Below are 17,338 nucleotides of genomic sequence, written 5' to 3' on the forward strand. Positions count from 1 at the left end.
GATAAGGAAAATATGATTAATGTCAACATGTATACAGATACTGTCAATAAGATTAAAGCTGATATAAAAGGAAATGCATAATCAAGACACATTCTGAAAAAATAAGGACAAAAAACACTGAATTCTTTTAAAGATTTTGGCCCCTTGAGGGATTTAGTTTGACCCTGGACCAACCACATCTACTGGACATCAGTAAAAAAGTAGAAAGACACAACATAGTCTCCAATATATAACTTTATTTAAAATTCTGATACAATTTATATTTTTTACACATTTTAAAACGTCATTTTTCCGTATTGTTAGTAAACTTTCTTTGTTTTAAGATATAAAACTCTCCATTTCTACTCCAGCATCAGGTTAATAATGACACACCATGTTGTTCTTACTTTTTTGCAAGTGTGAGACTCATCACCATCATATGTCCAGATCAGTACAGAACATGTTTGACTGGATCAATGAGAGCATAAGAAACAAAAGAACATTTGATCCGACAATAACCCTATTTATTTAATTTATTTTTCTTGCATTTTAAACAACTATATACAGCCCGTGTTAAAGATGGTCAAACAAGGCGTGTGTTTGCAGCATGTGTTCCAAGACAGAACTCAAAACCAGCCTTCAATTTGTCCAAGACAGATACTGCTTGTCAAACAGCAGAAAATGCTCACTGTGAAGAGTCAGATCTGGCAGATGGTGTTTCTGCTCCAAGGTCAGCATTTAAGAATTCCCCATTAAAAGCGGCCAGTGAGCAAGTAGACATTCCATGTTTTCCAGCTCGGGAGTTACTACTTGATTGATGAACGTTGTCTGGAGAAAACAAGGCCGCTCTAATCATTGTTCACTGGATTTGGAAACTACCGCAGACCCGAACAGCTGCATCACTGGCAACAATCTGCCAGTGAATGATGTTTCACATATTGTCAAAACGGTAGCGGACTCTGTTGTTACTATAGCAACTGCAGCGTTTAAGTGAACACGGCGACTCGAGAGAAGAAAACTTTTTGTCGTTTTTGGCCTTTCAATGATCCCAGCATGTTGACAAACAGTCATAATCAAATGCGTTACTGTACAAAAACATTCCTTTCAGCTTACTGGATTTCCAAACAGTGGACAGACATCTCACTGACGCGGTGCAACAACATCGCACAGATGGCGAGAGTGAGAGGAGGATGGCACCTGACAAGACCAAACAAGACTCCAAGACACAGAAAGAATGCATTTAAAAAAAAAAAACGTCTTTTCTTCATACCATTCACAGCAGCACGGAGCACAGAGAACATCAAACGGTAAATAAAACACTGCTCCGAATGCGTCGCTGGGAGGGGTCTGTGGGCTTACAGGAATTTTTCTAAGAGAGGCTGCACTGAGCCAGCGGCAGCAACTTAGTGCTGCTACGGCAAGCACATCACACTCTGATGACGGGCATCTATCTGGACGACAATCTCACCTTCTTTCCAGCAATGCAAGGCTACACGCCACGATTCCCATCTGTCTTTATATTAACTATTAATTTGGACGTTAAATTGGCTGTCCCACAATCCCCACATTCTCCCCCCCCCCGCTGCCTCAGTCTGGACTGTATCACTGTCGGGGGCGTGTGACAGCAGCCTGAGCCCGCGAGGCAGTGTCTGAACCAAAGGGCACAAGCTGAATATATCTTATGCATGTTTGTCCAACCGTTAAAGTAACAGCCCTGAAGGATGTTCTGCTCATTTAAAATGTGCATTAGCTAGAATCAGAAGCAGGTCAAACATGAACAACATCAACAGCTGCCGTTTATTCTCCGTTCATCTTTAAAGCTCACAATGTAGACATTCCATTTTATTAAACAACCACTACTACCCAGAACAACATCATCATCACGATTCATATTTATATCTGCATATCCGTTTTTTTCTTTCCCAACAGAGACTTTCAGGCCACATGGGAGGTTGTACAAGCGCAGCTAGTTTCGACTTCTCACTAGACACTCCATCTCGACCACTGTTCTCCGTCGTCTTCAAATTACATGCATGAAAATCACCTTCAGAGGCAGGAGAAATCCTAATAAGTTGCCCAAACCAAAGCCATCCTTCCTCTAGAACGGGGGTCTCAACTCAATATAGACCTGGATGTCTGTTACTTATCATTTTCATGGTAGCGTGTTAGGCCCCTTCAAATAGTGTTCTTTACACAGGTTCTTGTTAAAAATGTAACTTTGTAATGCTCCGTGAAGATTTGTGTTTGTGTCACACAAATCATTTAAAAAACAGGATCTATATACAATTTTACGTAATTTATTTTAAATCCAAAAGTAATAACATTAGATAAAGTGTATTCTTGCATGGTCCACCTCTGAAATCAAATCGAGGGACGTGGAATATCATCCCAGAGGCTGCAAATGGCCCTGAGTTTGGGACCGCCGCTTTCAAAGATAATTTCTAGTTTCCTCCCCGGCTGAGACGAACTCTTCCCAGCCAGTGATACAACCTCACATCTGAACCTGCTGAGCTTCTCTGATCAATGGAGCACATCTTGCTCCTCCCGCCTCCATCGAAGAACCTTAAACTACGACTGCAATCGAGTCAAGGGATCCTTTTAATAAGCGTCTGCTAAAGATGAAGACCCTGAAGAGTGGAATGAGTCACACCAGTGGCTGTTGATCCTCCTACTTCTCCACACAGTACGGCGACCGGGTTCAACCCACATGTCATAATTAGTTGGTAACAGTTCAAGGACATTGTTAGACATGTGGAATCAACCCCGACAAAAACAGCGACCAACATAGCGACAGATACAGCCGCTTCTGTTTGGCACATCTTCTTTAGCTCTCGTACGGGCAGCACATCCAACACTCACAGCCGAAAGGCTGATCAGAAACACCATCATCGAGGACACACACACACACATACACAAGTTGAGACACTATGTGAAAACCTGACTTAGACAAAGGCATGAAATAAATACAAGCTCACAAAAACAACATTGCAACAAATGTTATTATTCACATGGTTTTAGCCAGCACACGGTTCAAGAGTTTAGTGTTCTGGCCTCAAAACCGAGCCCTTAGTGGGATAAACGTAACTATTGCGTTATTTTGCTTGTCAAACATGAACTTCCATAACAGAAAGATGTAAATAATAAAACCAATGCACACGACTCTGCTCAGGTAAGCATTGCGTGCATTTATCACACAGATGTATAATACTGTCGTTTTTTAAGTCTTAGGTGTCCAACTGCTTCAGCCACAGACATCTTCTCAATGGACAAAAATAGAATAATACTTTGCTGAGCCCTGTGTGCTCGCCGGAGAATTTCAACATCACGCAGCAATGACAACGCTGCCCCCTGCTGTCCATTCACAAAACCTCCACAGAATGTGTACACGTTCGAAGAACAGTGGATAGAAAATAAAAACATAACAGGTTTTGATAGCTCAAACAGCAAGTTGTTTGTGAAAACATGTTCATTTAATGATGACTAAATACTTTAAATCAAGGCAAGTTTACCATCTCTCTGCATTTTCTACTCTTGCTTAAGAAGCCCTTGCATTGAACTCTTGTGCTGCTACACACTTGAAGGTCGAACTTTGAGTGCACGTGCTTGTAGCCGAGCACTCCGGTCAGCATCCAGCATGTCAGAATTTGGAGTGTTTCTCGAGAACGAATCCTCTAAGCTACCTCACCTCACTCTCCTGAGGTCAAAGTTCACATAAGTATTTAACGCTGCCATGACAAATCTACACCTCTTTCAGACCAAAACAAAGTGTGAGATCACAGCAACAACTCAACTTATTTAAGACAATGAAAGAAATAATTACAGCTTTTATATTAATCTATATATATCAGAAAATGATTGAAAAAAGCACACATAATTGACAACGTAGCCTCGGTTATCTAAATTTGTGTTACCTGCCAGAGAGTCGAGTCTTTCACTCGCCACCCCTCCGCTGTCGGCTCCAATTCACCGTGACGAGGAATTGCCACTGTCTTGCCAGGAAGTCAGCTTCCAGGTCAGATAGCAACTCACCACGGTGCATGACACATCATGTGCTACATCTGAACCACCTTTGTCCTGCACCACAGCACAGGAGGCACGTGCACATGGAAGGACAAACCAAAGAGCTATGAGGATTCTTCAAACGCTAGGACTTTTGTTTGTTGGCTCCTTCCGGCAGATTTTCTCTCCGTGGATATAACAGATGAAATAATGAGTCTTTAGGCATGAAGTCTGTCACTCTGATTTAGATGATGGAGTGGTACTGCCAGTCCCGTTGGTCAACGCCTGTTTTACGATGTCGCAATCTCTCCCCCTAGGTGGCGCCACGGCTTCTGCTGCGTTTCCAGAGGAGGCAGGAACTCTGTGGCAGGAACGATACAGAGAAGACAGGGCTGAAGGTAAGATTGGGCAAATATGGTTGGTAAAGGACTTAACCAAAATAATACTAGATCTAAAATTTAAAGTTAAATATCTGCTTATACAAAGTGACTGCTCAGAGGAATGCAGTGGTAGTAAAATTAAAAAAATATTGTTACACTTTCACTCATTTAGTGTCAGGGTCTAATGACAATAACTATTACTACTTATTATTACTACCACTTGAAAATAGAACAATTGTCTGGTCATTAAAGTGTGAATAATAACAGCTGCACACATGGTTAATTACCAATTAGTTAGAAACACCAGCAATAATACTTGAAAGAACTGCAGGAAGAGGTTTGGTGTGTAGTTGGTAAATATTTTCTACTTTGACAACGGCACATATCAGCTGATGAAAATCTACCAAACCATGCAGCACATCACGAGTTGCTTAGACAATAGTAAGAAGGCACAATGTACACTGCATTGTGATGAAAAGTTTATCAGACACAACAATGAATCACGCCTAGTGCTGAACAGGAAGACCTTCATATTTTGCATTCTCTGTCAACAGCTCACATGCCAGTGCCATGTGTGTCGCGGTGACCTAATGACACTGATTGATACTCACCGGTGTTGGAGCAGTTTTTGTTGTCCTTGTCTGATGCCTCATCCTCCACCTGGTTGAGTAACGAAACAGAGTAAACACAAGTTAGATACAAGTGTTTCAAACTCTTTTATAAGTTTATAAATATGGTAGAAACAATCTCATCGTCACACACTTATGAAGCATTAGCAAAATTATCTGCCTCTAGTGTCAATATTTAATTTAAAAGTACTGTACATTCTGAAAGCTATTTTGGTTAAAATATATCTTAGTCACATGATATACATAACAAAGGCTGCTGTAATCATTGCTTAAACCAAGAAAGTGAAGGCACAAGTAGAGCTTATGGCTACATTTAAGGGGTTATGAGTAAAATAGTAATGATGCAGCAGGATAATATAATTCTAATAATGATCTAAGGTAAGCTAGATAAAGTAGTCCTAAGTAATCCTAAAACGACTTCACAGAAGCTTTAAGGACAAATTGTTCTAATTGTTGAGCCCGATTTAGAATTCCAAGGCTGTGTTCTTCCTGAGAATGGGCAGGAAGGGAGGGGCTTTTACCTGTTTCCTCCACTTGAGCTCACAAAAGACTCGCTCAAAGCACTCGTGCATGTAGTTGAACTGGAAGAGAGAGCAGAAACAACTCACAACACCCAACATCAAAAGCCCAGCTCTGGGTTATATAAAGGGAGCAGAGTTTATGTTTCCTTGAATCCTTGTGACCCCTGTGTGCCTGGAGCAGCAGCCATACAACAGCGAGGTTGACTCACTTCCTAAACCTGTTTCAGGCAGAGAATAGGACTCAACTGGTACTAAAACCGAAGACTCTAAAACTGATGTTTTATCTTCTAACTTATGTTTATCTGTTCAACGCTTCTGCAGAATCATATGTAGAAATACCTCATTGGATCAAAATTATCATAAAAAATGTCATCTTTAATCTTCTCTTTTACTGAGTTATATACATTTTAGTTAGCTAAAGCTTTTCCAAAATTAAAACTAAAAACCATAATAATTCTTCTTCCAAACCTTTTAGAAGAAAATTGTTATTGTGGATTGAAAAACAGTTAAAATAACCAGACAGGGTATTTACTCTCCATTATAAATTCCAGACTTTATCCAGACAGACGCTTCCTCCTAACCCCCCCAGACCTTGACAACATGTGCTTTCATACTTGCATGCATGCCTTCTTTTTTAAGTTGAGATTGTTACTGTTCCATCCAAAGAATACTTTTAACAAAAGGTATAAAAAATGTGAATACTTCATAATGAAGTATCATTTACTGACACTTCCAGAAGCATAAAACATTAAATAAACTTATCTTATCTTAACACTTAATTGTGTTGTTGACTCATCAAGCTTTTGATTGGATATACTGTAGGTCAGCAAAATTAGATAAAGTTATTCATTTGGATTACATGATGCATTTTTATCTTGAGAGAAAAATGTGCCTTTTCAAAAATAGTTAAAAACTCTACAGCATGAGGATTCGCAAAATTCCAGACTTATACTGAATACTGTTTTTCAAATGTCACTATTAATAATAAATGGATTGGCACTTTAAACAAACAGGAAGCACAAACAACAGACCAAGTGTGCTCACTCACATATGGAGTGAAGATCTTGACCCAGCGAGGCTTCTTCTCCCCTCTGGAATACTCGAAGCAAAACGCCATTCCTTCCTCATCCGTGTCCCAGCGCTGCATCTCTGCCCACTCAAACGCTATTACCTGGTTCTGAAGAAGAGACAAATCCCGTCAGCTGGATACAAAGTCTTCAACAGTATCTAGATGATATACGAGAAATCTTCTGCCAAGACTAGGATTCCCTTCACCCCAAATATGAACATAGTTCATTTAGATTTCTAGAAAGTATGTCTCCAGTGTTGTTGTAGATCTGATAGTACTACATATTGAGATACAGCTTATCACTTGTAATAAAAACTAACAAAATATATCATAAAACGCTGTAAAATGAAGATAACATTTGTAGAGATTGGCGAGTTATAAGTTTCTTTAGTTTAAGGTAAAGTTAGTAAAGAGCTACTGTACTGCCATTACACTTGGGGTACACCTGAAGCACTTGACTCTTGACTTTTCTTATCTCCTTTTGTGACACTGAAGGAACATTAGGGCAGGCTTTATAAGAAGAGCGAGCAGAATTCCAATGATGGAAAAAATGTTGGATATTGTAAGGACTTGTAAAAAATAGTTACATCTCATGTTTCTTTAAGGATGTTCAGTGGAAGAAATTTGATCCCCAACTGATTTTGTAAGTTTGCCCACTGACAAATAAATGAACAGTCTATATTTAATGGCAGGTTCATTTTAACAATGAGGGACCGCATATGAAAAAGAAAATCCAGAAAATAACATAAAAAAGGGTACATTTTACAAAATGGCATTACATTGAGTGTAAAAGTACGATCCCCTATCAACACATTAGTTAGAGAAACTCTTGTAGTAAGCAAGTAAGTAGGTCATTTTTATTTGTATAGCGCTTTTCCAGACCAGGGTCACAAAGCGCTTAAACAATCAAAACAATATTCAATAAAGTATATATTTTAAAGATCAAGATAAAACTGATAACATAACAGGAGTTCCAGAAAATCAAGGAAAAGCCTGAACAAATAAAATCGTCTTAAGATGTTTCTTGAAGGAGACAGTAGACTCCATCAAGCGCAAAGAGAGGAAGATCGTTCCAAAGCTTAGGAGCAACAGCCTGAAAAGAAGTACAGAGGTCGGATTTTTCTTGTAGTTGATTATCAGGTTTACACATCTCAGGAGGAACTCATCTTTGCAGATCCTCTTCAAATCCTTAAGGTTCTGAGGCTTTCGCTTGGCAACATGAAGCTTCAGCTCCCTCCACAGATTTTCTATAGGATTAAGGTTCTGGAGACTGGCTAGGCCACTCCATGGCCTTAATTTGCTTCTTTTTGACACACTCATTTGTCCTCCTTTGGTTGATTGTCATGCTGGAAGACCCATCCACGACCCATTTGAAGTGTTTTGGCTGAGAGAAGGTTGTCACCCAGTATTTCACGGCCAGAGATGCCGCAATCGAACAGGTAAAGTAGGCAATTGCCTAGGGCCCCCTGCTGGAAGGGGCCGCAAGACATGTGGACGTTGGTACTTATCAATGACAAAAGGATTGAACTGCTTTAGACACACTGCAACGTCGTTGCATCTGCACATATCAGTGACACAACACTTAACCCACTGCAGCGACAACATTTTTGGAACCCCCCTTATGGAGCCCCGACTGGTCTGCTTTCGACTGGCAGCAATACTAGATTCACCGGAAAAAAAATGAAGCGATCCTATCCTTACAAGGGGATGAAGAAAAAACGTAAACAAGAAAGTGGTAAGTTCAAACGTGCATCATATGACATAATTAAAGAAAAAGTTGTTATGACACTTTGTCCCAGTCTCACCAAGCAAAAGCTTACTGCACATTAATAGCTAATTCAAACAAAAATCAACAGTAAGCTAGCTCTTAACTCATTTGTATTTGGAAGAGGAAAACATTATATATCTCCTTGGATTTTGTGGTATAGCCTGAATTTTACATTTAGCAAAAAACTATGAACATGGAACACTTTTTCTCTTGAGAGGCTTTGTTGAAATTCTTTAGAGTGTTGAGGCTACACCGCATCTTTCGGACACTTCCTCTTTACGCATACTCACTCTTGCTTAGGGCCCCCAAGGTGACTACAAACTCCCCTGTTCACAGCACACATCTTTTCCTTGATGCGGTGACAATTACCTGTCCCCTTAGCAGAGAAACACCCTGAAAGCATGATGCTTTTACAGTGGGGATGGTGTTCTTGGGGGTCAGAGTCAGAAACACAGCAAGTCGAATTGATACCAAAGAGCTTGATTTTGGTCTCATTTGACCACATCACCTTCTCCCAATCATTCTTTGAATCATTAAGGTGTTCATTGGCAAACTTCAGACGGGCCTGTACATGTGCCTTCTTGAGTAGGGGGGACCTCACGGGCGATTTCAATCCATTACGTTGTTGTGTGTTACCAATGGTTTTCTTGGTGACTGTGGCCCCAGCTGCCTGGAGATCATGAACAAGCTGCTCCTGGGTCTTTCTAAGCTGATCCAGCACCTTCGGAGCCCCAGATCGAGGGGGATTGACGGTTCCCTTGTTTTGGAATAATCGCACAAACAGTTGTGTCCTTCTAACCCAGCTTATGCAATGGTCTTCTAGCCCATTCCGGCCTTGTGCAGGTCTAAACTATTGTTCCTGATATCCTTAGACAGCTCTTTAGTCTTGCCTAAGATAGAGAGGTAGTGTCTGACTGATAGATTCTGTGGACAGGTGTCTTTTAAACAGGTCACAAGTTGAGATTAGAAATGCTTTCTTAAAGTAAAAGGACTAATGTGTGCGAGTCATTGTGGAGTGTGGAGAATTCTGTTGGGAGGCAGAATTCTTTATGGTTGGTAGGGGATCAAATATTTATTTCACTTAATGAAATGCTAATTATTTTTCACCTTTTTCTTAACAGGATTTGTTATCACTGTTAAAATGTACCTGCCATTAAACAAAGACTGTGTTCATTTCTTTGTCAGTGGGAGAACTTACAAAATCAGAGGGGGATCAAATACTTGTTTCCTCCACTGTATGAATAGTTATCACCACATGTGTTTTAACAAGATAGCATCTACTGTTCTTTATACCAGTAAACCACTTGATGATAGTGGCTGCTGGCAGAGACACGTGTGCTCACACACAGATTGAGATCTCAAATATTTCCACAGTTTCCATGTGACAGACGTATGCGAGACACTGGCTGCAAAATGTTACATTTAGATCATCTTCTATCAATGTCACAATAATACAAACAATTTTAGCAGGATGGACTACAAAACATGTTTTAGAAGACATAGATAAAGAAAATTATTTGCCTCACAAAAGCCTACAGATGAAAACCCCTTACGGTGCAGCTCAGACAACCTTCACAATTCTGCAAATTCTAAATACTAAGTGTTCATGATGAACCTGAATAAATCTGCAGGTCTTTAATTACACACCTGCCTGTGTATTAACTCACTGATGTTGATGTATGTGCAGGTGACAGCAGATATAAATAACTTTACAAAAAGTAAATAAACCCACAAACATACCTCGAGCGCTCCATCCTCAGCGCAAGCATGCAGCTTGAAATGATGAATGCTGATCGCCGTGATGACGTGTCCCTTCCTCCTGGAGTCACAGGAGCAGTGGGGGAAAACCAACTCGTTGTAGCCTTCACAGGTCCGTAACAGACTCAGGTACTGATGGACGGAAGAGTTCAGACTCGTCACAGATTCTGACACATACATGTTTACTATAAAGGACAATGATAAAAGACAAAAAGAATAAAATGAATCATGTAGAAAATAAAATGTAATTTTTACATCCCCATGTATTCTAGTCTTAATGACCTTGTGTTGCATTTTACATTTTGCCATGGCTTTAGTTGGGAGGAGGAAAAATGGCACTCTTCTAACCCTCGACCTGAAACAAAGACGAGTCTGTGGTGCTAACCGTGTTCATCTTGCGCTGCTCTGCCAGTTTCTGCAGCTGGTAGGATTTGTCCTCAGTTTTTATGAATCCCTTCTTCACATCATCCAATGCCTGAAAAGAAAAAGGGGTAGGGACAGCGAGAGAGACCACATCACTAATAAGGATCTAATTACAACAAAGTATTTGATTCCATTTCAAAATTAAAAATCATTGGATGGCTTTAACTGAAGTTGACAGTGAAATGTATTTCCTCAGTTTTAATTTAAAATACAAATTCAGTTGTTGGTCTTACCTGGTGAAAACAGTAGTGCAGTGCGAGCGGGTTGTCTCGTAGCAACTCTTCCTCCTGGAGGCTAAATAACCATTTTCTTAGCGCCAAGCACGTCCCGGGTACCGCTGATGTGTAGTTCTGCACGTAAAGCTTGTGTGGAAATTCATTCGGTACCAACTTCCGGACTGAAAAATATCAAATGTAGAGATGATGATAAATGGTGAAAGAAAATGGCCTGATGACCATAGAAGTAAGGGCATGTGAAAATTCAGTGAGATCTCACCGAACGAATGGTTGATGACCTCAAACAGGGCGAAGTAACTGGCCATTATGCTGTCCATTCCAACCTTTAACACCAACGCCTGAGGGTAGAGCAGTGGTCGTGACTCAGGCTGCAGAATTAATGCTGATATAGTGTGTCTGTGTGTGTGTGTTTCTACCTGGTAGACCTGATCTGTGGTGCTGTTCTTGCGGACTCTCACAGAGATGGTGGTCTTGTCTGGAAGAGCAACTCGCAGTTCTACATCTGTCAGTCCATTGTAGTTCTGAGGAGTCATTTAAGATAAATCATGAATGCTTCATTTATACATTATCTGTGAACAGTGATAGAGAACAATAATAAAAAGTATTGGCCAGTGTTAATCTCAGATTTTAGCCCTTTGTTTGACACCAGCGATCTAGATCATAATTCGTAGAGGATTGGAGGATGTTCGAAAATTAGAAAAGCGTTGCATGCAAGTCATATATCCTTGAGCATTTCTATGCAAAAAAAGGTTAGGACAACTCACAAAAAATTAGAACACCCAATAATCTTTTATAACAGTAACAAAATATAGCGTCCGTGGGGAAAATAACTAAAGATGAGCATCAAATCATCAAGAATATCAATAAGAGGAATATGTTTTGTGTACCTCATCTGACTCGGACAGAAACTCTTGCATGACGTCACTCTCTCCAATCACTCTCACCGAACACACTATAAAAGGAGACAGAGAGAAATACAGAAGATTAATTCTGGTATACATATGTTGAGTTGTTGCAGACATGCTCATACCTCGCTCAAGATATTCTTCCAGGCCTCTACGACGAGCATCCAGCTGCTGTTCCGAAAGAGAGAAAGGCCATTTTCCCGGAATCTTTGGGAAATTGAAGTTGGAAAACTCCCGTTTCAGGTTCTGGTGCAGTATGGCAAACTCTCTGTAGCGTTTTGAGCACAGCTGCCTGCCCGACATGTACACATTGTAGACCTGCACAGATAGCACAGAGACAACATGTCGTCTCTTGTATATGCAAGACAACATATTTAAAACAACAGTGTAACCTCACGTGAACTACTGAATGAAAAAATATTGCCTTAGTATTGACATCAAACAACTTTTGATCAGTCAAGATCCATAGCTTTAGTTTAACCTTAATTCAGTTGTTCATTTAATTTCTTCCTCTTATTCCCAAGCAGACACACGCACATATTTTATGTTTGCCTGGCATTATGCTTATGTGTTTTTTATTTTACACCTTGAAATCTCTCTGTTAATGTCATAAGAATTGGCAGTTCATTTAAATAGATAGAGATAACATTCTGATCAGCCAACTGCCAGGAAGTGGTGAAACAAATTGTGCACTTCCTTGATGCACACTCATGCAACCAACTTAAACATGGTAATAAACCGATAAAAACACACTTACCACAAACCTCTCTGAATGCTGCTCTACGTGTTTGTACGTGGGAACAGAAATAGGCACCGCCTGTTTGTCGCTGTAGTCGTAGTTTGGCTGGATGTCCTCTCCTGCCTCCAAGCCGTCAGCCTCCTGTGGTGGAACCGACAGCACAGCCAGAACCAGCTCCTTCTCCCCAGCTCGGATCAGGTCCACGACCTGTTTATGCGTGGCACCTTCCACACTTACGCCATTGCTGGAGAGAAACGAGAGGACACGCGAGTCATCATCCCCTGTTAAATGTTTATCAACAGTTTATAGAGGATCTCTCACAAAACACATTGAGAACCTTTTCAAGTGTGTTTAATAATGTCATTGGCATCATGGAAGACTTTGAAATACTGTTCACCGTTTGAACAACCTTTAATCTGCTTCAACAATTATGTTACTGTTCAATTGTTTCCTTGTCGATTGTTGACACGTCTCCGATTTGGAAGTTTTGTTAACCTTTCTTCTTAACTCTAAGAAGGAGTGCATACGTTGCACCTGCTTCTCCTTAAGGGTTGTGGAAAAACAGCAGCATATTTCTGTCCATTTATTCATAAACAGAATAGCGAGAGGGATGAATAACCCAATCATTTTTGGAACAGTAACACAAACCTCCCTGGTAGGCCAGATGGTCCTGGCATCAGGTGTCATGGCTAGTCTTCCTCTGAGAAACAGCAGGAGAGCGGAAAGAAGCAGGCAGCAGTTGCCAGTTTGGCATACACATACATAGCCAGTACTTTAAAAGCATCTTACTCCAAAGAGCAAGCGGAGTGATGGCAGAAAATACAAAGTTGTGAGACTTAAGGGAGGACTACTATGAGCTGTCTGAGTCAGTGTATGTCAATCACCGGCAGGTAGTCGAGTATACAAAGAGATTAAAGATTAAATATTTGTTTATTCAATCTGATCAGTTATCAGTGGAGAATGTGAGAGTCATTTTCTTCCAAGGAATACAATGTATTCTTATTCTTAATCAAGGACTGTAAAACAGAGTAAATTCTGAATTTGAATGTGTTAAAAAATCAGTTTAGCAAGTAGTATTTTGTAGCACAATCCAATATTGTAATAATGTATAACTTTATATATAGTGAATCACATCTCCAAAAATAATAAGAAAATTACAAGATCATTTAGATAGAAATATGCTATAATCTCAATAAATACTCCTCATAATCTTTATTCAATCATATATTGGTCAGATACTGAATATTGAACATCGGATGAACAATTAATGAAAGAAAAAGTCAATATACTCGATTGTAGATATGACAGACTTTATAGCAGTAAAACACTGTAGAACTCAGAAACTCTGAGAAGGTTATTTGTGTTTTTTAAATCCTAAATAAAAAGTCCGACTTCATCCAGCCTCTAATAGCACAAACTATATTAAATTATTGTTCCTTAACACATGCTTTGAAATGAGCATATCCTATTCTGAGGAAAGTCTGTAACAGCCTTAAGACATTTATACAACCCTAATAACACGCCATCTTTAAAAAATTTAAACTAGTCTTTTGGATTTAAAGATAAAAAGCTTCAAGATTGGTTGATAAGTCACATGGTGTCTACTAACCCGTGTCATGTGACTAAGATTCAGCTGGGTTTAAAGAATCGCGCCTTAGTCAAGCACTTTATTTTGATGGCAAAGCATCTAAGGATATGCACGGTTCCTTGTTCTCGTCTCCCTTCTCTATACAACAGAAAGGGAACTTTGTTTGAGTTCCCATAGTTGTTTGCAGCCAAACAAAAGCTTAAAGTACAAAAAAAAAGATTTGTTTAACAGCAAAATAGTGCTAATAGTGCTGCAATTCACGAAAAAGAAAACAAGTTTAAATGAAAATCCATTCCATTTATAGCAATCTTAAAACTATCAACATTCCCATCCCTTCACCTCCTTATGATCCCCGATCATCACTGCAAACCAAATGTTCTACCAGACCAAACAAAAGATTTTCCACAACAGGTCACATGACTTGCTAAACATTGGCGAGTATTTCTAACATTTAAGTAAATGTATACAAATCTAACTCCACGGTCTGGAGTGACAACACTATTTTTTTTCATCTTTGCTTGGAGACATATTTACCAATTTGGAATTAGAAAAAGTTTATTTTGAAAAAAATTATCATCAACGGGGTTCAATAAAAAAAACATATTTACGTTTTACATTTTTATTAAAATGTTTAAACTATAACTAAAGTTTAAAATTAGCGAACATTTGAATCCTGTCAAATCTAATTTTGGTATTAACACAGATCAGGCCATTTTAAATCTGGGACTATAAAGAACATGAAGATACATGAAAACGGTGTGAGTGTCTTGCAGTGGAAGAAGCTGCTGATCATTTTTCTGCATTAGACGTTCAGATGTGATGCGAAAAAGGAAAATAAGGCTAATATGACGTTAGCTACAGCGATGCTAGCATGCTAAAGCTAATCAATATGCACAGCCAGTAGTCCAACTTATATAAGATGTTTACCCAGACATTGTTCCGAACTACTACCTGAAAGCAGTCACACTAACTGGTACATTTGCAGCCGAGGGCATGAAAATGCACAGGAGTTAGTCATGTGAGGACATACTTTTGTTATCATAACAGACAAGTGACGCATACAGTGAGACGTTCACTCGCAGTAGTGAGCCGCGGCGGTGCAGAGAAACAAGTGCATGCAGGAGAAAGGAAGGTAACTTACACCTCCAGTATACGGTCTCCTTTGGCGATGCCCGCCCGGTCCGCAGCTCCCCCGGGCAGCACGGCGCTAACGTGCTGGAGCGGAGCGTACAGCTCCCCGTTGATGCTCCGCAGCTGCCCTCCTTCGCTAACTTGACCGCGAACATTGAACCCGTAGCCGGACTCAGACTTGACGATCCTCACCACCCTCGGACCGGAAGCCACCATAGTGGCCACTTGGCCCGGGTTTGATAATCCGACGACCATGCCGTTTCGCAACGCCGAGGGAAGCACAGATTGACTTTCGTCGTCTTCAACATTCGCCATCTTCTCCGCAGGCCCTTCCTTGCGCCAGTCGGTACCGTCTGGAGCTGATACCCCGGCGCGTCATCCACAGGCGCCCCGCCCACTTATGACGTCATTTGACGGTACCAGTCACATGCAGCGGACGCAGTGTTTACATTCTACTTACGCACACCTCAGTACCCATAATATAAAAAAAGGCAAGTAATTGTTTTCAAACCTGACCCAAAATATTGTCCATATGTTTATTTTATGTAAGTAAGTAAGTAAGAGAGTAAGTAAGTAAGTAAGTGAGTAAGTAAGTAACTAAGTAAGTAATAAGTAATAAGTAATAAGTAAGTAAGTAAGTAAGTAAGTGAGTAAGTAAGGGAGTAAGTAAGCAAGTAAGTAAGTAAGTAAGTAAGTAAATAAGCAAGTGAGTAAGTAAGTAAGTAAGTAAGTAAGAGAGTAAGTAAGCAAGTAAGTAAATACGTAAGAGAGTATGTAAGAGAGTAAGTAAGTAAGCAAGTAAGTAAGCAAGTAAGTAAATAAGTAAGAGAGTATGTAAGACAGTAGGTAAGTAAGTAAGTAAGTAAATAAGCAAGTGAGTAAGTAAGTAAGTAAGTAAGAGAGTAAGTAAGCAAGTAAGTAAATACGTAAGAGAGTATGTAAGAGAGTATGTAAGAGAGTAAGTAAGTAAGCAAGTAAGTAAATAAGTAAGAGAGTATGTAAGACAGTAGGTAAGTAAGTAAGTAAGTAATAAGTAAGTAAGTAAGTAAGCAAGTAAGTAAATACGTAAGATAGTATGTAAGAGAGTAAGTAAGTAAGCAAGTAAGTAAATACGTAAGAGAGTATGTAAGAGAGTAAGTAAGGAAGTAAGTAAGGAAGTAAGTAATAAGTAATAAGTAAGTAAGTAAGTAAGAGAGTAAGTAAGCAAGTAAGTAAATACGTAAGAGAGTATGTAAGAGAGTAAGTAAGTAAGCAAGTAAGTAAATACGTAAGAGAGTAAGTAAGGAAGTAAGGAAGTAAGGAAGTAAGTATGTAATAAGTAATAAGTAAGTAAGTAAGTAAGAGAGTAAGTAAGCAAGTAAGTTAATACGTAAGAGAGTATGTAAGAGAGTAAGTAAGTAAGCAAGTAAGTAAGAAAGTAAGTAAATAAGTAAGAGAGTATGTAAGAGAGTAAGTAAGTAAGTAAGTAAGTAAGTAAGTAAGTGAGTAGGTAAGAGAGTAAGTAAGTAAGTAAATAAGTAGGTAAGAGAGTAAGTAAGCAAGTAGGTAAGTAGGTAAGTAAGTAAGTAAGTAAGTAAGTAAGTAATAAGTAATAAGTAATAAGTAAGTAAGTAAGTAAGAGAGTAAGTAAGCAAGTAAGTAAATACGTAAGAGAGTATGTAAGAGAGTAAGTAAGTAAGCAAGTAAGTAAGAAAGTAAGTAAATAAGTAAGAGAGTATGTAAGAGAGTAAGTAAGTAAGTAAGTAAGTAAGTAAGTGAGTAGGTAAGAGAGTAAGTAAGTAAGTAAATAAGTAGGTAAGAGAGTAAGTAAGCAAGTAGGTAAGTAGGTAAGTAAGTAAGTAAGTAAGTAAGTAAGTAATAAGTAATAAGTAATAAGTAATAAGTAAGTAAGTAAGTAAGAGAGTAAGTAAGTAAGTAAGTAAATACGTAAGAGAGTATGTAAGAGAGTAAGTAAGTAAGCAAGTAAGTAAGTGAGTAAGTAAGAGAGTAAGTAAGTAAGTAAGTAAGTAAGTATTAGATTACATTAGATCGACTTTTTTAAGCTTTATTTGTACAGCGCCTTACTCAGACCAGGGTCACACAGTGCTTTAACAATAAAACAATACATGCAAATGAAAAAAAAAAATCCAAGCCTAGGAGCAACCGTCTGGAAGGATTTCTCTCCTTTGCTCCGGAAGGGTGTGCACAGAACCATCAGTAGATTCTGATTCACA

At 39.2% G+C, this 17,338-nt stretch overlaps 1 protein-coding gene across 1 annotated transcript; it reads right to left on the minus strand.

Moving 5' to 3' along the window:
• Positions 1-216: 216 nt before the first annotated feature.
• snx27a (sorting nexin 27a) lies at positions 217-15,507 on the minus strand. The gene is made up of 13 exons (XM_087787754.1): positions 15,136-15,507; positions 12,425-12,650; positions 11,793-11,985; positions 11,650-11,714; positions 11,179-11,283; positions 11,022-11,100; positions 10,760-10,923; positions 10,489-10,578; positions 10,086-10,235; positions 6,557-6,685; positions 5,509-5,568; positions 4,970-5,018; positions 217-4,339 (listed from the first exon to the last, which is right to left on the minus strand). The coding sequence occupies exons 1-13, from the start codon at positions 15,438-15,440 to the stop codon at positions 4,269-4,271; spliced, it is 1,686 nt and encodes a 561-aa protein (XP_087643880.1). The 5' UTR covers positions 15,441-15,507; the 3' UTR covers positions 217-4,268.
• Positions 15,508-17,338: the final 1,831 nt, after the last annotated feature.

This window comes from Callionymus lyra, chromosome 3, assembly GCF_982586985.1.
Source record: "Callionymus lyra chromosome 3, fCalLyr1.hap1.1, whole genome shotgun sequence".
NCBI classification, from domain to species: domain Eukaryota; kingdom Metazoa; phylum Chordata; class Actinopteri; order Syngnathiformes; family Callionymidae; genus Callionymus; species Callionymus lyra.